The sequence below is a fragment of the Poecilia reticulata genome, chromosome 7 (assembly GCF_904066995.2).
Source record: "Poecilia reticulata chromosome 7, P_reticulata-male-v2, whole genome shotgun sequence".
Classification (NCBI taxonomy): domain Eukaryota; kingdom Metazoa; phylum Chordata; class Actinopteri; order Cyprinodontiformes; family Poeciliidae; genus Poecilia; species Poecilia reticulata.
In genome coordinates this window covers 3,844,738-3,867,458 of record NC_088836.1, presented here as the reverse complement: position 1 = coordinate 3,867,458, position 22,721 = coordinate 3,844,738, and the positions used below count along the sequence as shown (strand labels likewise).

The window sequence follows — 22,721 nt, the reverse complement described above, 5'->3', positions numbered from 1 at the left end:
CCCCACTGTATCTACTTATTATTGGAGGTTTCTTAGAATCTGGAAAAAATATTGAATTTAAAGTATTTTCCTCAATCTTGAATAAATATGAAGAAGAAAATGTCTTTTTAAACTTCTTTCTTTGCCGTATTTTGCTAGTTGGTGTGTCCGTCTGTCAGCCCACTTCTTTATCCACTTACTGTCAGTCCATCCTCCTTTACTGTTTATGTAATAGCTGACCTCTTTACAAGTATCTACTGTAAACTCTTAGTTAACTTTAGCATTTCTGACTTTTAAAATAGGTCAAAAATAGGCTGAGAGCGCTGGAAAAATCTGCAGTTTACTCATGAAAAATGCATCGAAAACCTGACGTTTGGAGATATACCTGTTGTTTAATTTATCTATTTTATATAAAAACATTGTCTGTGTGAAACCCTGAACAGTACCGCTATTTTATTTGCAATACAATCCAACTTTTATAGCTTTTTCCATGTTTTAGTTTTGCTGGTTTTTCAGGTGAGACCTAAAATGTTACTGAAACAACCACAAGGAAAAGGAAAAGATTCAGCCAGGAGAGTTTCTGGTGTCACCGATGCCATCATCATGTGTAGGACATTTGAAAACTGCCACCTCTATAATTAGGTTCCTATAATCCCACTCTGCAGCTTTTTCAAAGATTCCCACTGTCAAGAGGTACTCAGAGCCAAGAGCCGCATTGTTCCATAATGTCAGCCAGTTGAAATTTCCTAACTGGTCATTATCTGCCCAGCAATTTATGGCTTTTAAGCCATCAGGAGGTTAAATGGATTCCCTTTTTCAGTGAAATATTCCCCAGATTGGTGAAAAAAACCTGTGCTCCTCTCACATAATTAAGGTCACCCTGATGGCTCCTTTGCTATTGCAACAGCTGCTTCAATAAAAGCCTTTTTTTTCTTTCCCTCCATGGTCTTTTTTTCCCCATCTTTTCTTTCTCACTCTTGCACTAATCAAACAGGCAGAGCCGGTTGACGAGAGCTCAGTGAAGAAAATGATTCTGACCTTTGAGAAAAGGTCGTACAAAAACCAGGAGCTGAGGATAAAGTTTCCAGACAATCCAGAGAAGTAAGGCCATCACTAATGACGCATTTCGGTTCACTTCACTGTCACACACTTTGTTTCCTTGCAAGTTAATGTGTAATATGATCCATTTGGACAGAATCAAAAGCATCAGGTAGCACATTTTCCTTTTGTTTTTGATCAGGTTTATGGAATCAGAGCTGGACCTGAACGACATCATCCAGGAAATGCATGTAATCGCGACGATGCCGGATCTCTACCACCTGCTGGTGGAGCTTAACGCCGTCCACTCGCTGCTGGGCCTCCTGAGCCATGAAAACACTGATATCCTTCTGAATAGCTATTGAAGAACAGAGAAGTGTTTATTGTCTTCCTCCCGGGTCGTTAAGCTCCATTGATTTCTGAAGAAACTGATGCAATTTGTCTGTCACAGTTACATCTCAGCTGTTATCTCTAAGCTTTTTACAAATCAGGATACAAGAGATGTACAGTATTTGTGATTTAATGAAATTTAACACATCACAATTATGGCTACTGTTATTGAACTATTGACAGATTCTGCAGATTTTTCATGTAAGCACGTAAGGTCATTTTATACAAAACGCATAGAAAAATACAAATACATTTTTAAATAAAATAAACATGGCCTAAAATGCAATGGCATAGCTTTCCTTTAGTGAATCCTTGATCATTTGTAGCAAAGGATGCATCCGCAGCTAAAAAAATGAAACCAGACGAAGCATAAGAATGGAAGAAGCCATTTAAAAGAATACTGTATTTTATGACGTTTTCAGTTTGTTTAAGCCAAGAGAGAGCGAGATGGCAGATAACAGGGATACTGAACAAAGTAAAGCAGAGGTGTTCTGTTTCATCCTTTTGAGCTTTCAACCAGGTAATATCCCGAATTTGGAAATACTGGCAGGTATTTGGAAAGCTCTTCATGCTAAAAATCCATATCAGAAAGAAAATACACATTTTGTTTGATGGCTTTTGATTGCAGGTTGCTGTAAATATGCTAACAGCTATCCTAAAATGCTAAAGCTAGTTTAACATGTCACATCAGGTGATGCTTCCTTTTCCCGTAATAAAAACAATTAATGAATGCTAATAGCAACAAGACTTGGGGGGCGGGGGGGAGAATTCTTAATGCAATTCTTATTTCTTCTTTAAGAGAGTAAAATCGATGCATCCCTAGTTTATGTAGTTCTATAGAAGTTTTAAAGAATGAGAATCTGTTTCAATAAGTAGAGAAAGATTAATCTTTGTATTTAAGTTTCTTTATTCAAAGGCAAAAGCGTTCGAAGACCCTTCTCACTGAGCGCAGTCAGGAGAAGAGCCCTGAACAACACACTTAACATCGTTATATAGTCACAGCAAGGAAAGACCCACCCAAAGTCTAATCTCATCTTTATTGCCAGATGGACCACAGAGACATCCTGACCCCCAGCTCATGAACTATCCCTCACCTCTTGGAGGGCATGATTTTATGGCAGGAAAGAGAACTGATAAGGATTTCAAGAGAAACTTCTAATTCTTTGTCAGTTACTCATGGGTGCAGGTCAAATAAGGGTACAAACTACATTCCACATGTCAGTCCTCTAATACAATTGCCAGATTAAGCATTTTACCCAAAATGTCTTCAGGTCTCTTCTGCTATCACAGCTGCAGAAACATCTAAACATTATCTGAAAACTTCTTTAATGGAAAAACACATCTTACAGAAATACAAAAACACAGCAGGTATAATCAGTAAATAAATGGTAAAAAGTATCATCAGTTCCATCAAAAATGAAATGAGACTAAAAACGAAATGTTCCATCACAGTAGTCATAAGATTTCTTATACAGTCAAAGCATTTCCAGGACAGAATTTGAGTGAAACAGCTCCACTTTTGTTGAAAATCAAAACTAGCATACAGTACAGGTGCAAAATCCTCATTCCAGCTGTCATGCAATAAAATAAAGGAGTGATGATTTCAGCTTGTGGTGCCGCCACCAGGCTTGAATACCATGCAGCTGAAGCTAAAGTCACCCATATATGTGACACCGTCCAATCGACACCTAAAGCCTGGCTGGAATATGATCTCGAAACAGAATAATGAGAACAAGTGTGTAAGGCTGTAAAGGGAAAGAGTCGAGATTCTGCTGTGGCCCAGTTCAAACCCAAACCAAAGACTAATTAAAATACTGACTGAGAAACCTTCAGACATCAGAGTTGTGATGAGGGGGTCAAATGTTCTTAAACATCTGAAAGACTTATAGAAGATGGACTTTTAAAGTTATTGGTTTGTAGACAAATAACCATGTAGTATAACTAGTGTTGCAAAATGCGTCTAATGTCTCCAGACATTTTTTCTTTCTGAAATTACTAGGAATCTCAAAATTTGTTGCAGTTGCAGTTTTGTCATTAATGGTTGAAAACATTTAACAAGAGAGACTATAAAACAAAATAGAAACTGTATCACTAAAGGGGCAGTGACATGTATTTCCAGACCATAAGCATCAAATAAATCCCAGTTCGTAACTGATCATCAGCAAAGAACAAATGACAACAGCTGATAAACAGAAAAAGTAAACAACAAAAAAGAGTAAAGTAGTATGGAGACTAAAAGTAGTAAAACATGCTGAGGAGCAGGAGCTGTAGCTTAGCAGCCACGTGGAAAATCCTCCCTGTTGTCGTTGAAGATGCAGAATTAAACTTCCTCTTGGCTGCCGTTGTCACCATGGTCAGCTTCATCACCATAGCGATCCAAAACTTTCCTGCATTTTCTCTAGCATTATATTTTAATGTTTTGGAAATATGCAGCGACCCCAAGACATAAAATTGAGCAAAACTGATTGGCCAAATATTTTTTTGTTTTCCCCTAAAAACCACACGATTGGCTGTTTAGCTATGTCTCAGGAAATCTTTAGTGTAGCGAGGAGAAATGATAGGAGACTGCCTGGGGAAATGTGGAAATAATTCAGATTGCACATTGGCACGCAATATTAAGGAAAACTGACATTAATAATACAATTTTGTTTCATATAAATAATAAGGCTATATATAATTTTTAGAGGATCTTCCTCTCCATATCTCAGAGTGTGGCATCAGTTTTTAACACTTCCAAAGCATTTCATCGTGTCAAGCAGGGATTTAGACCTAATCAATCGCTACATTTATTGATTAACCATTTGAATCCTTTTGAAGTTTCCCAGATATGAAGCCGACATTGTTTCTCCTGTTTGAAGGACAGCTTTAAATGTTAATTTCAATGTAATCATTTTTATCCTCCCCATAAATGTAATGATGAAAACGTGTTGTAATGTCTTTATTTTTCTAAACATTAACCACATGTTGCCATAGCAGTGGTGGACCTGCTGCAGGAGCTGACAGATATTGACACACTCCATGAGAGTGAGGAGGGAGCCGAAGTCCTCATTGACGCCCTGGTGAGTTCAAAATTGACATCAGTCTTTGTTATTGATCACTCGACTCTCAGTGGATCAATATTTAAGTTTCTGTGCTTTTGGATCCAAACTAGACAGAGAAAAATTGATTACTTGGTCATTGTTAGTGAATACAAAATAGGACTTCTGTTTTGCTCTCATTGACATTAAAATGTTTTTTTTTTGTTTAAACTTTTTGGTTGAAGTCTTAAGGTAGTTTTTATTTATAACTTTATGATGCTTTAATATGGCTGTAGTTTTTTTCCTTTTTTACAATAAAACAGTATTTTTAGCTTCTCATGCTTATTTGACTTCAGTCTGTCTGTAAACCAAGCAGATACTCACTCAATAGGAGCATCAATATTGTTGATATCCCATTATGTTTTCACACAAAGGTCAGACTGCAATAATGTTCAGTTCTACCTTTTAATGGAGGAAGGAAATGATGGGTGTTTCTGCAGCTTTTCATCTGATATTGCCTGTCTTGTTTGTTACTGCGGGGACTGACCCCTTATCTCTGCTGGCTCACAGGTCTGAGCTGTGAGGTTGAACACTTTTCTTCTGCAGGTATTCAGTTGGCTCTGAGTTACTGGAGTTTGCACATGCAGATGTAGGTTATTTTCTGACTTCAGTGTCGTCTTCTCTTTTGCAAAGCTTCTTGTAGCACCAGCACACGTTCTCTATTTTTTAAATCAATACATGTCTGTGGTGTGTAACTTTAAAAGAGTCTGTGTTAAACTCGGTGATCCAGAAAGGAACTACATTGAAGATTTACTTGACATTCTCTTTGAAAGCAGCTTTTATTTTCTTGTGACAGTCTAAAAATAAATGCCATTGCCTTTCATGGTGGATGTGAAAATTATATTTTGATTAAAATTTTAATATATATGCAGGTGTGGATTCTAAAGTCAGTTTGACTCTGTTTGATATTTGCCTTGTCTTTTAGTTAATAACTTTTCAACACCATTTGTCTTTGCATCTGATTTGCATTTGGAATATGATTTCAATCTGGGCAATACTGCCAAAGATTTTATATTTTGCTAATTGGCACCCACCACTGACCAAATGCGGATAAAAGAATGAAGTGGCGCGTAAATAGGAGCAACGCACCCTCCACTGTGGTGGGTTGACAATTTGAACAGAAAAAAAAGCTTCATTCAGTTTGAACTTCTGTCCAGGGTTAGGGTAATTCTGTGCGATATGCATATAGTGTACAGTTTAAATTTAAACAGTAATAATATTGGAAAAGAAATATCCTTTACTGTCATTCCGTAAGGAAATTCAGAAGCAGCAACATCAAGATAAAGATAGACACATTAATCTAAAAAAACAAAAAACGGAGTGTACAGCAATATTACACTTTCTGCACTAAACAATCTGCACTGAAGATCATAAAATTATTATTGTAGTGGCTCTAAATCCTGGTTGTTGTACTTGACATGTGACTGCTGCCTAAATGAGGGCACTCAGTCTATGGGTCATGTCATGTTTTCTGTTGACTTTCTGGTTGCCTATCAGAACCAACGTTTGGGTTCTAATGCCTTTGGGTTTTTCAATATAGTTTAGTTTTATTTTGTTGGCAATTTTTGTCTAATTCTGTCAGTTTTAATTCGTTTTTTGTGCGTTTTTGCTAATTTTATTGGTCATTAGTTTGATATTGTTTAGTTGGAGCTTTTATTAGTTAAAGTAGTCGTTTTAGTTTTTTCGTACTTTGCTTAACGTTTAGGTGCATAATTCCAAAAGGTCAAAGTATTCTATTGTTATGTATATATAAATTGGGTAATGAATACTTTACAGAAGATAACATTGAGGTAAAAATGTACTCGGTTATTGTTTAACAGCCAGTTGACTCTGGTCTTTTCTCCCAACTTGTGTTGTCGTCATTTTACAGACTAGTGTTAGTGCCACCAGGAGGATTGTGGAGTCGTAATTTCCTGACAGCTAGGCCTGTTGCGATAAACGATAAATCAATTAATCGCACGATAATCCGAGGCCATGGTCTTGAGCCGGAAAAGGGTAGAGTGCCTTCTCCGGGTCAGGGGGGTCGTCCTGCCTCAAGTGGAGGAGTTTAAGTATCTGGGGAACAAAAAATGTTTTGGAAATGTAAAGATGCTAAGGTGCAGGCTCCCAGTAGCAACATTTTTTTTTTTAAATTACCTTTTTAATCGACCTGACCCAGAACTTTGTCATCACCATCTGACAAAAATAAATATAAAATTATTTTAAAAATACCCTACTAGTGATATTTTTACTCATTTTTAAAGACAATTGGTTCTCAAGAAACAAAAAAAATATTTAAAACAAAAAACAACAAAAAGTCCATCTGATGGAGTTGACAGTGCATGACGGAGTTGACATAGAGCTGAAGGTGGTGACAAACTAGTGAGTAAAAAGAAATACTTGATACATGTGAAGTAATGCAATTTATGTAAAATACATTAAAATGAATTAATTGCACATTTAAGTGAGATTTGTCAACAATTTCACTGTAAGAGTCTCAGAAACTCTGACGGAGTTGATAAAATACCAAACTACCTCAATTTATATGATGTTATTCTGAAGGAGGCCATATTGTAGCTCATCACATCCATGAAATCTTTACATTATTCCAAAATTAAGCTTTTGTTTCACAAAATTTAATCCAAGTTTTGTAAATTGTCAGTTATGGTGTTGACACATCATGGTTGTGACGAGCAACTCAGAAATAAAACAGAAGAAAAAACTAAAGAATAACATAAACTAACCTGAGCTAACTAGCCCTCTTAGCAAAGGAAGAGAAAGGAAGTGGTCATGGGGTCCTCAGTAGTTCTGGTGCCCCCCAATAATGCCTGATTTTTTTACATTCTTTTCATGTCTGACGGTGTTGACAAAAACTAGGGACAAAATTTCAGTAGAGTTAGAAAATATTTTTAATTCAAGTTTTTGATACATTTATAATTATTTATATGACTACTTATACTTAACTGTCATAATATATAATTTTAGTATTTCTTTAATTATTTTAAACTATTATATTGTATTGAGTTCTGCTCCTGGACAAGGGATTTTAAAGACACCAGCCACTTACTACAATGTTTAAAATAAGAAAAATCAGCAAACACCAGGAAAATATACATTGTTGTTCTCACATGACCCAGGTTAGTTTAGTAAGATATTTGAAAAAATTATATTTTGTGTATATTTTATTCAAATTTTGTGCTTTATCCATCGGACCTGTTTTGTCCCTATTCTCAAGAATCACTGGTAGTATGAACTACTGCATTATGTGATCATCTTCTCTATTTAAATCTAGTGATTACTGAAGGCCAATATACTATACAGACTTCATAATCTTCACTCTTTTGGTTGAATGCAGTATTTATTTCCACTTTGGCTTTATGTTGTTTACTTTTTATTCAACTATGTTTTTTGTTAATGGAGACTGAGAATACGTTTTATTTTTGTTTTTGGTTGTTTTGTTTATTTAGTTTATCAGTTCCAGTGTAACGTGTTCTTTTGAAAATAAAGTGTATCTATCTATGGCAGGAAATTACATGCATTATTACGTCATTTCCATTAAATCTGTGTCAAAAGGTCTTGAAACAATATTATCGTTTATTGCAATTATTTTTTAGACAATTGCTCAGCAAAATTTATCGTGACAGGCCTACTGACAGCTGACTTAATCTGTCTGTGTGGAGGTGATAAAATCAGTTTCACATCAGTTTGGAAGGCTAGAATAGATTCATTAACACAAAAAGAAAGGAAGCGTTTTCTCTAATTTCTGTATGTTGTAGTTTGTTTCATAAACAAAATATAAAACAAACTTAACGAACTATACTATAATTTATAGTAGTTATAGTTTTTCCCTAATTACAGTTTCTATTTATTTCAGTTTCTATTTATTTCAGTTAAATAAATAGAAACTGAAATTGTGCAAAAAATGTTTGCACAATTTCAGTTTGTTGTTTTCTCTGTGATGAATGTTTTGTTCAGTTAACTAACCTTGATCAAACACAATAACTAATAATGAGACAGTAGATCAAGATTTCTTGCTGAAAGACAGCAACTCAGCTTGCTTTGCCAGCCTCTCCAGGTGGAAGGTATAATATAAATGCAATCCATTTACCGCCCAACTGAGCGCCCACAACCTCACTGTTCTTTACAGCTTCTTTGAAGGGATGCCGTTTGAGGGTAGCAAGGTTGGTTGGTTGATTCCATTTGTCTTCTCTGTGCTGCTGTAGTGCCTGCAGCAGGAGTGTCCCTGCTGCCAGAAGGCCAGGTGTTACCCTTGATAAGATAAATCAAAATGATTCAGGGCGGTCTCCGTGGCATATAAATCTGCTTTGGCTGTCCATCTTCTTTCATCTGTAATAGTGCTTTTATCCCACCTGCTGGCAATCCACAATCTTTGTTTGGTTATAAGCCTCCAATCTCAACTTGACTGATAACACTCGCTTCCCGTCACAGCTGCCCTGAGAATGTCCAAATTTCCTCCGGCCTCCCCCTCAACCTTAAAATATAAAATCTCTGTTATTTGGCGACACACTTTTCCTGTGTTTCTGGTGGTATTACCTTGGATGGTTTTACTTAATGATGGGCGAACCACCTCTTGCCTAAACATGAACCACCGCTACAGTAAGTAAGAGGAGTCTGTGTGTATATCAACAACACCTGGTGTACAGACACTGTACTGGACAGCCAGTGCACCCTTGACTTGGAGTATATGACTCTGAAATGCAGACCCCTTTATCTACCTAGAGAGTTCACTACAATAATGATCACTGTTGTTTACATTCCACCCTCTGCCAATGCAAATTCGATTTTTTTGATAACCAACAGCCGTTATCCAGATGTAGTTTTCATTATTGCTAGAGATTTTAAATCATGTCAACTTAAAGGTAGTGCTCCCCAAATTCCATCAACATGATGGAGGACTACCAGAGGACTCGGTACATTGGATAAGGTCTACTCTAACATTAAATTGGGTTATAGAGTCAAAAAGTTACCACACCTGATGCAGTCTAACCACATGCCACTGTTTTTGATTTCTGCATATACCCCCCTGAGGAAATCTGATCATATCACCTTAAGAACTATCACAAGCTGGCCTCTCTGCAGCTGAAGGATTGTTTTGAAAGAGCAAACTGGGACATTTTTGAACATACAGATCTGGAATTATTCAAAGGAACCATGAATTCACCTTAATTTAGACAAAAACTTGTTTTTAATAACTTTTTCCAAGAAGAAAACTAAACAAAACAGGCATTGTGCAAATTGTACTGCTATCGGTAAAACTATCTTTAACAGACTGATAACATATGGAGGCTCTGAAGAGGTTAAATAATGCAGAGTCAAAATAAAACCTCTCAATATTGCCAAAAAAAATTAAGTATAAAACATTCAAAGGCAAATACAGGTTCCATTACAATAAACAATCCTGAGTTACTGAATGAAAACTTCCTGATAACATGGCGGCTAGCTGATTACAGCTAGTTCTGATTGGCTGTTTCTGACTGAGCAGAGTAATTATGTAGAACAGGGAGGAGATCGATTATTTTTTCAGAGATTATTTGTCTCATGTTAGGACAGCGAAAGTTTTAATACGTATGTAAAATAATTTTTTTTAGGTTAGATGCTGCAACTTTAAGCAGAGGTTCGGTGTGAGAGTCACTACCAGGTGGAGCAGAAGCGGCGCTCCGTCTGTGAAATATTACTACCTGTAGCGTAGCAGCGGTTCAACAGCGAGAGCAGAACCAGCGTCTTACATCGCAGCTCAAGACTTAAATAATTTAGCGGGTTATTTGTTTAGCTTTCTGACCGTCATGCTAATCCCGGTGAGTGTTTGTAGCTGTGCGCTGCTTTACCTGCTATCTTATCCTCCATATGTCTTTTTTACTGCAGTGAGCCTCGATGTAGCCAAACTCCGTCAAGTATGGCATTGTTTTGATGCCATATTGTTTTGATGCCATATTAGATTCGTTGTGTTGATGTGTAACCTGGTTGTAATTCTCTTTTGTTATAATTACACAAAACGTTTTTTTTTATTATTATTTGTCTTGTTCTTTTTCCTGAAACACCTCTCATTATTTTAACCGTGTTGCTTTAAGATCGGAAGCCCCTCCCTTTTATTTATTCTTCTGTGGTATTGTCTTTACATTGTTTGCGCCCCTTAGCCCCTCCCCTTTTGTCATGTTGTCCTACGGGAGAAGTGTGTGCTTTTCATTTTCCATCTAAACTATTCAGTTTATTTATAGATCTATTAAGTTAATTTTTGTTTTATACTTTTGTGTAGGACTTTAACACGGTTGTTTTGTCTTTATATTCTCGTCAGAAATAAATTGAGAATCATCCGCTTGAAAGATAAACTGTGTCACGGTCCATTCACTCAGTAACCAGCACAACGCAGAAAAGGATCTGGTTACAGATGCATTTTGACCTGGTTCAATTTTCCGCCGCAACACGCAATCTTCTCCGTCATAGTTCCACACGACATCGCTTAGGATTTGTTGCTGCGCGTCCATTGAGTTAACATGGACAGCACCCGTAGATGGTCAGAAAAATACCACAGTCACGCAAAGAATTTGGTAAATGGACGCAATATTTAGCAGTTAATTCAACCCTATGAATTAGATAACAAGGGGTTCAGATTTAACAGGTGAGGAAAAAGTTTTAACTTAAAGAAAACATTGAACAAGTGAGCAGTGGGTCAGTTATACTAGCCTAACTGTTGCTAGCCTTCTATTGACTTTGATAACCTTAGCATGTGCTGCGCAGTTCGGTGTGTTTTGGTTCCGTTAGCACTAAAACAGGTCAACCTGCCCACCACGTCATCAGTAGAGCAGCTGTTTAAATCAGCTAATCAACCACCGCTGTGCTCAGGCGAAAACGTAATAATGACAATATAGACATCAAGCCTGACAGCATAATGCAACAGACTGGATGTTCTGTTTTGGTGTTTTTGCTACTTTTTTGTGTGGGAAATGTTTGTTTTTTAGCGTTGATTCCCCTGATCGGTAATCTCTGGTCTATCTGCTCATTGAGCTGTTGTCTGTCGGTTGCCGTGGCAACAAGTCTGTGTAAAGGCGACACACAGAGCAAGAAAAGGCAGAATAGAAGTGGTGTTTGGTTCTTAACCTATTCATCAGCTTTATTGTACCTTTATTGTGGCGCACTGCAGCTGCTGCAATTCATAAAAGATAAACAAGCGACACAAACTGAACTAATCATCAAACTACGGCTATAAAACGATTGACATTGGTCAATCGTTTTATAGCCGTAGTTTGATGATTAGTTCAGTTGATATTGATAAGAGAAATTTGCCCCTTCTTGCATCTTGACAGAACTAACAGAAACAAAATTGTTTATAGATGTGTATCATGGAGAATTGATCAAACATCAGTTTTCTCCTCTTTATTTTAAGTCATATATATCTGATTACAAACGATGGCGCTATGAATATTTGTGACAGATTTCTGCTCGTCCTGCATTGGGATAAAATGATTTTCTGGACATAACTCAGTGAATCACATAGCGACTAATAGGCACTGTCCAATCCAGTAATACATATTAATTAGCAGGAGTATGAAAGACATAAAAATAATTAACTATACTATATTAAGAAATTATATTTAATCCTCAGTGCTACATGAAGCTCATTTTGAAACAATGCAAGTTAAAAACTATTTTACAACAAGTAAATTAAGTCCAATGTTAGGTTTGTGTAAGCTAAACGTGAGAATGAGATGTTATATATATATATATATATATATATACTGACATATGCTGCCACCCCTAAAAAAAGTCCCTGCCCCCCTCTTCCCACCCCATAAATATTTTTCTAGATCCGCCCCTGGCCATCAACATTACTACTGGTTCTCCTCGGAGCTTTGTGCTGAGCCATCTGCTCTTCACGCTGTACACACTTGCTGTTTCAGTTCATCAAACTAAAAACCTTGTTAAATTAGCAGATGACACAACTGTAGTGAGCCTATAGTGGGATTAGTCTGCCTACAGGAATGAGGTGGAGTGACTGACTGATGGTGCACAGAAAACAACCTGATCCTAAACACAGCCAAGACCAAGGAGATCATAGTGGATTTTAGGAGAAGTAAAACAAACATTCAACCACTAACATCTGTGGAGATCCAGTGGACAGGATGTCAAACTTCCGTTTTCCTGGGAGTTCATATCATGGATAACCTGCTCTGGGATGTAAACACAGCAGAACTGGTAAAGAAAGAGACTCTATTTCCTGAGAGTCCTCAGGAGGAACAATATTTCTCAAAAACTGCTGGTGTCCTTCTATCCATGCTCTATTGAAAATATCATCTGCTATTGTCTCTGTGTGTGATTCCCCAGCTGCACAGAGGAAGACTCTAGAGAATCGTAAAATTTGCCCCGAAGACCGTCAACTGCTCTCTGCCTTCTCTTGAAGAAGGCAGAGTTTTACCATAGGAGTCTTTTCTTTTAAATTAAGGGGCATCCAGGAAAATTCATAAATAATTTTGAAATTACAGTCATACAAAAATGACTAATTAACAAAATAAAATCAATTCAGAATATTCTTAACTACATTTACACTTTGTTCTATACAGATGACTTGATTTTTTTATGTAAAAGAAAACCTGATTAAATTTCACATTTAGGTTTTTTTAATTTTAACATAAAATTAATTAGCATAGGTGCCTACGCAGTTAAAAACTGAAGTGTAAAAAAGGAACAGACACTCGAGCAGATTGGTATTTAAGCAGAATTTAACAGTGTGAATGCCATGCTTTGTATTTTAAAAAGAGGACTGATAAACACTCCAAATATTGTAAGTTTGAGCAGCAATTCATTTACTGAGGTGCTAAACTACAGTAACTAATTGGCTCTAACCATAGGCCCCGAGCCCGAGGTAAGCACAGCATATTATTTTATTTGTGATTTTACTGCTTTTGTTTTTTGACCACCTTTCAAGTAAGCGGTGTAACTTCGCCTGTTTTTAGCTTTTTAGCGTCTTCCAGCTTCATCTTGTTGTTATGGAGCTTGTTGTAATGGCAGAGTGAGAAAAGGTCAAATCATCTGGAATGTGTGATTGATGGGAGCGGAGCAGCGTGTGCATGCAGTGCACTGTGCTTGCTATAGCCTGATTCACTTCTGTGCCCTACCTTCTATCTTTATTTCTTCAACAGGTTAAACGTGTAATGACTCGCTAGGAACCTGGAAAATCAGCCATGACATAGGAGTGAGCAGAAAACTCAGATATTTATTAAAAGACAGCTCAGACCGGGCACACTGGATCGTCAGCTGCAGCACTGCAAAGGGGGGCAGAGAGGACAGATCGGTGACTGGAGAAATAGCAACGAAGGAATCTTAGTGTGTAGGAAGGGAACACTAACCTGGCTAGGCGATCAGGTACAGGAGTGATCAGCCAAGGGACGAGGAGAGCAGATGCTGCACTGACGCAGGGCTCAGGAGGAAGTGCCCGGGGAGGGGAAGCGCTGATGCAGGGCAGGGCACTAACTCCATGAAGCAGCAGAAGTACCAAATCTAGACCCCTTGGGTCAGACGGGCCGAGGTCATGCACAATGGGGCTGAGAGCAGAATCCGTGAGAGTGGACGAGAGCGGTCGAACCAAAATAGGTGTGGGTCGAGATCCTGATTGGCGATCAGCAACAGTCCCACAAGGGAAAGACAAAAGGGGCAAATCCGGGGAACAAGAGCATGGTTGCAACGATGAGGGCGAGATAGGAGTGCTGGAAAATTACTTGCTGAAAGCGTTCGCTAATCTGGCAGCGTGGTTGTGACAGAGAGGCTTAAGAAGGGAAACAATCAGGGAGCGACACAGGTGCAAGGAATAACGGAAATGAGGGACATGACATGGATCGGCTCAAAACAAAAACACAGAGAAACGTGAACATCACAAAACCATCTAGTCCTTTATTTACACTATGATAAGTAGATTGACACAACTTTATATTGTGCATTCTGTTTTGATTTTCTCGGTCCTGAAAACAGCCTTATCATACACACAGAGGCCTGAACCCGACCCGGGCTATAAATCTAAACTCTATGCTGAACCTCCATTAAAGCCTGTTGTGTCACTTTCACACCATTCCCTCAAATACAAACGACCTGCACCTTTGTATTCACATGCACCTGGAGCTGTTTTTTTTTTTAGATCTATAAAACCCTTGGAAGAGTCGCCGTAACCTCTTAAACTAGAGATGTTCTCAAAATAACACTTCTGTTTCAGACGTAAGTTATGAACGTGACAAGATCCATGAGCCATTGAGCATGCAGGCATGGTCTTTCCATCCGAGCAGAATATTTTGCTATCGCAATAGCAGCATTTATAAAACTTTTCTAAATTATACCTGGTTACATCTACACAGAAATAAGATTGTGGTTTATGACATGTAAAAATTACATCTTCAAAATCTGTATTTTGATTTTTGTATTTCTTTTCTGTTACATTGCTGTTTTGCTGTAGAAAAGTCTTAACTTTTTATGTGCAGCTAGAGGGTCAGGTGGTGGCCTTGCTGGTGCAGAATATGGAGCGGCTTGATGAACAAGTGAAAGAAGAGGCTGATGGCATCTACAACACGCTTGGTAAGAAAATGTTCCTCCACTGTAAACAAACAACTTTTTTCATCTTATAATGTAGCAACAAATGTAGAAATTGCTGCAATTCTCAACTCATTGTCTCCAGAGAGCAATTATTTCAGCAGCAGGACATCAGAAACAATCAGAAAAGCTACAAACATTTTTGAACATGTTGTGTTCAGAACCTTACAAAGTTTTGCACTACATTGTCAATGTAAAGATACGGAAAGTGCAACAAATACAGAAAACAAACCAAAAACATCCTTAATTAAAAAGAGTTGAGACAATGAGTAAATAACAAGGATTTAGTAAGTTATTTAAATATAGTTTAACAATACCATATTCCACCAGACTTCCCCTTTATGTTTCTACCAATGTTTATGTCCAGGTGTGACTTGTACAGTGGTAGAGTGGTTGCCTTGCAATTGAAAGGTTGTAGGTTTGATTCCAGCTTCCTCCTGCCACATGTTGATCACTCCTTGGGCAAATTTCTGGCAATGATTTAAATGGCAAAAAAAAAAGAAGAAAAAAAAGAAGGAAAAAAACTGAAATTACAATGAAAACCTTGAGAAATAATTCTGGAGGAAATTTCTGAGGTGTTCAGAGGCAGGATATGCTGGATTTGGGACATGAGACTTTTGTGGGCTAACTATTTTCTTGGATTAAATTAAGTGGATCCTGTATATATATGTTTGTATTTGTGAATGTGAATGGGTGAATATGTCTATACTGTAAAGCGCTTTGCTTGGTCAGTGTGACTTGAATAGCGCTTTATAGAATATGTCCAAATTACTGACAAAATTCAAAACATTTTATTACACAAAGAATTTCTTGGCAACTGCAGCTTCGATGCAGGACTAATGGGTTAGGCTTAGCTTAGCAACTGTAACTCAATCCATTACTGTATCTGTTTTTACCAGGGGCATTGCATTATGTTGGTTTACTGTTTTTCTATACTATATAAAGTTTTATTTGCAGCACCATTTCAGATTTAGTTTCCTTTTTTCATATTTACAGTTCTAAAAAGAATGCACCTTTTTTCTTTCACCTATGGGTTCCTAATGAGGGCCATCATATTATTCAGATTGGCTCTTATTTATCAGATGTGACTCTGCCAAAGTGAACATGAGTGTGTGATATGATGAAGTCCTGGAGTCTCTGTGTACCCAAGTTTATGTCAGTGTGGAACTCCAGCTTTCCTGAGATTTATTGTGCCATACTAGTGTAAAATACTGCTTAACAGCTCAGGAACATGTTTACTGAGGTTCATGTTGGATTACTGCTTTTTCTTTTTCTTTTTTCAGTTTACTTTAAAAATTACACAAACAGGCAGCACAAACATTGATAATGTTTTGAGCAGAATTGCAGAGATGAGAAATGTAACATATTTTGACAGAGCCTGTCCAGTTGCTGCAGTGATTCTGTTTTATTCATCATAAAATATTTTATTTACATTCTAGATGTTTTTCTTGTGTTCAGTCTATGCTGTTCGACTCAGTATTTGAGCTCAGGATATATTTTGCACAGCACTGCAGTGGTGTACACTCTCTCTCTCTTCCTGCACTACAGTTTTTGCACATTAGCTGGGCTTTTTGTTTCCATGGAGATTCCGTGTTGCCTTTTTGGGTTTTACCTTGGTACTCCACCTTGCACTTGTTTGCTACTTTCCTGTAAAATAAGAAATCTCCACACAGTAGTAGTTATCTTTTTAAAATACTTGATAGATCCTTGGACATTGTCACAGTCCTGCATTGTTCCTTATAGTTAGCCATGTCCTTTAATAATTATAATCTTTTTAATCTTTTCTGCTCAAATCAATTACATTTTGAAGTTTTTTTTCAATAAATGTGCAAAAAAGACAGTTTTTGTTGGGGTTTTTTCAACCAGTATTTCATATGTGACATTCATATGAGAAGGATAAAAGCTGTTTAGATGGTATGTGGTGATTTTAGATTTCAAATCTGAGAGGCAGATATATCTGAGAAATCTGGGGCATTCACTGCACCCAGCATTCTGCAGTGACTCCAGTTTCTTTACTGCATAATGGATAAAAATAGCTTACTTGAATATTCTGAACAATTGATGGGTCTGACCTTGTTTTAATACAGAACCGCTAGAAAGAGTTGTGTCTTTAAGCAGCTGCTGTTTGAGGCTTGGGGAGAAGGCTGACAGGAAGCCCTCGTGGATTTTCCTTTTACTGTCACACAGCAGGGTTTCACAAACCTGATTGGTATTCTTGAGGTTTAGCAGCATGTCTCCCTGCTGATAACTGGTCTAAACATAAAAAAAAGTTTTTGCTTTCAAACTTTAGGGTTCAAAAAGAATATATTGTAAAAATATGATTGACTGAATGAACATTTGGAATTAGGACTTCACAATTTCTTATTGTTGAAATCTCTCTCCACAAACCAGCTGTGTGAGTTCCTGTCGGTCCTAAAAGACAACATTCTTCTTAATACAAAGTCTAAGCCATGAAACTGAGAGAACTGCCTGCAGCTTGTAGGAATGTGTGGATATTTTGACTTAATTCTGATTCTTTCACTTGTTGATACCAATTTGACCTAATTGGTATCAATTAGGTCAAATTCGGTGAATCGGGAGCCGTAACTAACAGGAACCAAACTAGGTATTTGTCGGGGTGATATTTATACGTTCTCTTTGCTGCATGTCTTCCCTCCTTCTCTCTCTACACATTCACTGTCTAATCCTGTGCTAGATAAACATTAGAAAAAAAAAGTCTTCCTGCAGTTAGTTGTCATTTATTTCAGACGTGGCTTCACACTGCGTGTGTGCGTGTGTGTGTGTGTGCGTGTGTGTGTGTGTGTGCGTGTGTGTGCGCGTGTGTGCGTGTGTGTGTGTGTGTGTGTGTGTGTGCGTGTGTGTGCGTGTGTGCGTGTGCGCGTGTGTGCGTGTGTGTGTGTGTGTGTGTGTGAGCAGTCGATGCAAAACTACTTTCTCTACTAATTAGATATGGTGTGTTCTTGGGGCTGGGCAATATAGCTTAAAAATAAAAAGATTTTAAAAATGTTCAAACCGCACTCGATTTCTAATTTGAATCATTTTTCTTTTGGTTTCTTCTGTAAAAAAGACTATTACAAATGACAGAAAATATTTTCATAAAGTAGCTTTTATGTCAGTCGTTCCTTCTGTGAGTTTGAGTTTTAGGACCAGGATGCATGAATATTTGTAGTACGAGCAAGTATGAGTAATGAGTATATAGTTATAATATTGAAATAATAAAGATACAGTTTTACCAGAAGAATTTCTTCAAGTTATAAGACAAAAGTTGTTTTAATGAGAAAAACCCTTTAAAATGTAAAAATTCCTACTTCATTCTTGTATTACTCCGACTTTGTCAGACTTTATTTTCATATTACTACAACTGTTTTCTTGTAGCATTATAGCTTTATTGTTATAAAGCCTATATTTTGTATTAGCCTATATTTTAGTGTTGACCTGAATCCAAAGTTCAAATACATGAAAGCTGTAAAACATGTTTGTCAAACAAGATGGCGGCCCTGGTGTGCTGACATCACTATGGAAACCCAAGGAGTTCATTGGAGAGAAAAGAAATCCAAATTTTCCAACAATTAAATCTTTCCAAGAGTTTGATTAATCAATAAAATTGGTAAAATCGGTTCCACAGATTATGTGTTTTGTAACAAACTATCATGACAAGGGTGACAGTTTTAACAAATATGTAAAAAAACAAATAAAAGTTATATCCTGCAGCTTTAAGGATGGCTTACTGGCAACTTTTGGGGTGACTGGTTTCTTTAAATAAAGAGTGTTGAATACGGACCAATCTAAAGTCTGTCATTTTGCGTACTGAGGTCCAGGTTTGGGGAAAAACCTGTGCAAATCCTTTAACAACAACTAAGTGCAGATGACCAGTAGGGGCAGTGTAGGACCTTGTGGTTAAATTAGCTGCTCTTTTCTAGATACTTCTGCAGTCTGTATTTTTCTTTAATCTCCTAAAAGTCATTCATTTGGTTCATTCAATAGCATTAAAAGCGACAGAAGGACAGTAGGAGACTGTAAAAGTCCTGGCCTCTGCGTTTAGCCTCACATGGATCCGACTTTTCTGCCCCTCAGCTGTTTTTGTGTTGAATGAGTCCGTCGAGATGATTTCTCTCTCTTTGTTGCCAGATTGAGGCCGTGTGTCAGAAGAGCTGTTTAGGTTTGTGTGTTCATCGCGGGAGCAACACTTGCGCATCCTCTAAAGTTGTCTGTGTGCGTGTGTGTGTGTAAGAGAGAGAGAGAGAGAGAGAGAGAGTTATCAAGGGAGCTCTCCAAGCTAGAATAAGCCTTTTGTCTGCCTTGGCTGATTTCTGTTCTGGGCCTGCTTTCCTCCAGGATGCTGTCTGCTTCGTTTGAATCCCTGATAAAGGGCCTTGGTCTTCCTCCCTCTGTACCCCTGCACTCTATCTCCTCCTCCGTTGTTGTTTCTCCATCATTTCTCTCATCTGCAGCCCATCTCTCCAGATGTTGCTGTTTTTCCCCCTGTATTGCTGCGCTGCTCCTAACTCAGTTCTAGCATCCCTCTGTTTCTCATCCTTCATCTTTGACTTGTCCGCCACCCTGTTCTCCTCTGCTTTGCTCTTCTGCTCATTTCTTTCTTATATTCCTCCATTCTTCCATCTCTCTCTCTCTCTCTCTCTCTCTGCCAGCTTCCATTTGCTCTGATGAAAGGATGAATTACAGAGACAGGCCTTTGGAAGCAAAGAATTATAAGATAAGTTGGGGAAAAAGCACAGAGAGAAAAATCTGATTTGATTAGTCACACCCGACTGATACTCGATCTGCTTAATAAGATCAGGTTTGATCTGAAATTTCAGATTGTGGTTTCCATCCTTCGGTTCTCTGGAAGCCCTTTTTGTTAACTGACTGCAGCCTGTGCTGTGAACATCAGGTGAAAACACAAAACTATTTACACTTCCATTTCCAAACCAATCGCAAATGTCCTGTTTTTTTTCTTCTTCTTCTTATTATTATTATTATTTATACTACGGCTGTCAACTTCAACACATACCTTTAGTCTGAAAATTCTAAAGCATTAATATTACAAAATGCAGATTAATTGAACTACCTATTCCTGCGGAGGTTTACCTCATTCACAGCAGCTCGATTCAGAGACAGCAGACGGAAACAAAAGGTTAACATTTAAATCTTTCTTGTGTTGTGTTGCTAGCCCTGTGTGTACATCTGCGTGCACGAGCTCGTAGTTTCACAGGCAGGAATTACGCCGGCTGGATGCAGACAGCAGAGTGTTGCCTCATCGCTCAAGTTCATAGGAAATGAATGGAGAGGGACATTTTTACATTAATTGTTTAAAACAAAATGGCTTCTTGTTAACCCTCCTGAATATACAAACCTAGAAAACTGAGAATCTTCAGACATGTTAACTTTAAGAGAATAAAACATTTTCTTAAATATTTTTTGAAAACATGGCAGTTTTTTAATATGGGCAGTTAACCAGGGCGGCATCAGAAAGGAGTGGGCCACCCAAGATCTAGAAAATAAAGTATATCTTATCTGTCAGTTGTCCCTGAACAGATTTTCTTCTAGCTGCCTGAATATGTTGTGGTATAAGTTTCCCTTAGTTGCTTTTGAGTACTGGGAGATTAGATTCTGCTACAACCCCTCCCCCCCAAAAAACAGATAATTGCTTAATTAGTTGGAGTCCGGCACAAGGCGGGGCTTTCCCAGTGGAACAACTACAAGTTAGTTATAGTGATTAATTGTGATTACTCACAGCACCAGAGTGTGATCAATGTGATACATTTTTTCAATTGATTGATAGCACTAATTCATACACATGTCAAATTTAAGCTCAAATCCCTCTGTTTCACAGCATTAACAGTACAATTAAAGCCTAAGTGTGCATTATAATGCCTAAAGTACTCAATCATTCATCCAGATTATTGTATTAATCCAAAGCCACATGTGCAAAAAATCCAGCACCTTTACTGTTTCTATAGACGTCTCAGGAGTTCAGAGTAGAACCGAAGCAATTAATCGTGATGAATCTGTTATTGAAATAATCATCAACTAGTTTAGTAATAGGTTATTAAACTGGAGCATACAAACTCAAAAAGAGGCAATTTGGTGAAAGAACAACACACTCACAGCAGTAATGAAGTCAAATCTGCATAAATGTATTTAGCATTTATGATTAAAACAAAAGTTTTATGTTTTACCCCAAACTCCTCAATTGGCAGTTTTAGCCTCAGCTGGTTCAAATTCTATAAAACAATCTTCTATTAAGCACCCTTTGCTTTCCAGTTATTTAGTAGTGCTGATGATGACAGATATGGTGGAAAGAGGAAAACTATCAGATTGGGAAAACACCAGGATCAGAACCTTCTGGTTCTTTGACACACTCACTGCTTCATTCCATCCAGATTTATCCAGAAAAACTGTAAAGCCATTTTTTGGCAGACGTAATGTTCCATGACTGATTTTATTTATTTATTTTTCTCCAATCTCTGCAGCTATTACTGAAAACATGGCAGAGTTCAGACCTGGCCTGTGCACTGAAGCTGCTCAGCAGGGACTCATGCAGTGGCTGCTGAAGAGAATCAAGGTAAGAAGCTGACGCTCTGACCAGTCGACTGTTTGGACAGACAAATCTTTTACTAAAATGCAGTAAGGTGCCTTGTTTTATCTTAGACATAGAGCTGCACTATAACCACTGCAATACTAGTGTGCAGCATATCACCATGTACTGCTTTGACACAGAATTTGACAAGAGATTTCTCTCAATGTATGATTCTAGCAATGCCCACATCTGATCTATAGTTTTAGAAAAATGGAGTTACATCAGTATTTTCAGCAATAGCATCGTGATTTTATATTTTTCTGATATGATGCTTAGAAACTTACCTAACAAACATAGAACTTCATTATAAATTCACTTTTCAGTTTGTTTTTATCTTTCACATTTTTGATAATCATACATTTCTACTACTGCTTTTTAGCTTTTTTTTGCCTTCAGTCTGTATTTAGTTTTATATTATTGTTTGGCAGACACTAGATGTAGGTAGTGGCATCACTACTGTAACCAGGGGAAGTGAAGATCCCTTATCTGAAGTAACTGATGTATTTGCATGAATAATAAAAATGCCAGTGGTAAAATAAAGAGGAATAATTAAAACACAGTAACATTGTTCAGTTTATTTACATTATTACTTCAAGTGTACTGAGATATTTGCACTAGAAACTAAACCAGAATTACTTGGTAACATTTAGTATTTTTACAGTGAAATGCAAAACTAAAATCATGTGAATCTCCAGTACTGCATTTTCAGTTTTATGCAGTCTAGTTATATTAGACTTTATTTAAAAATCTAATTCAGATGGAGATGGATTAAAGCCGAGTGGTTTTCTGTCTTCCTGCAAAAAAACGGTTTCATTAGATAAATCTGATAAAAGATGATTTAAATCAGTCAGATGAGGTTTTAGCTGCTAAACACCCATCTGCTGGTGTGAACATTGTACTGCATAAGCTTAAAAATTATGATTTGGTTACTTTACAAAGCAAGTTTTATAACTGTATTAAGATGTAATGACATTTTTTCTCTATTGTAGCTGTATATTCATCTCAAATTGCCTCTAATTCAGATATTGTGTTGATTTCAAGGTCATTAGTTTTTTTCTGTCTTCACTCTGTTGGTTGTTGTGATTGAA

At 37.4% G+C, this 22,721-nt stretch overlaps 1 protein-coding gene across 1 annotated transcript in view; it reads left to right on the top strand.

Annotated features, from left to right (window-relative positions):
* ctnnbl1 (catenin, beta like 1) overlaps nucleotides 1-22,721 on the top strand; it is an 89,987-nt gene that overhangs the window by 10,157 nt on the left and 57,109 nt on the right. The window contains exons 3-7 of the mRNA XM_081608599.1: nucleotides 974-1,080; nucleotides 1,220-1,356; nucleotides 4,366-4,466; nucleotides 14,945-15,038; nucleotides 21,527-21,618. Of these exons, the coding sequence (XP_081464725.1) occupies nucleotides 974-1,080; nucleotides 1,220-1,356; nucleotides 4,366-4,466; nucleotides 14,945-15,038; nucleotides 21,527-21,618 (531 nt within the window). The remainder of the gene's footprint in view (nucleotides 1-973; nucleotides 1,081-1,219; nucleotides 1,357-4,365; nucleotides 4,467-14,944; nucleotides 15,039-21,526; nucleotides 21,619-22,721) is intronic.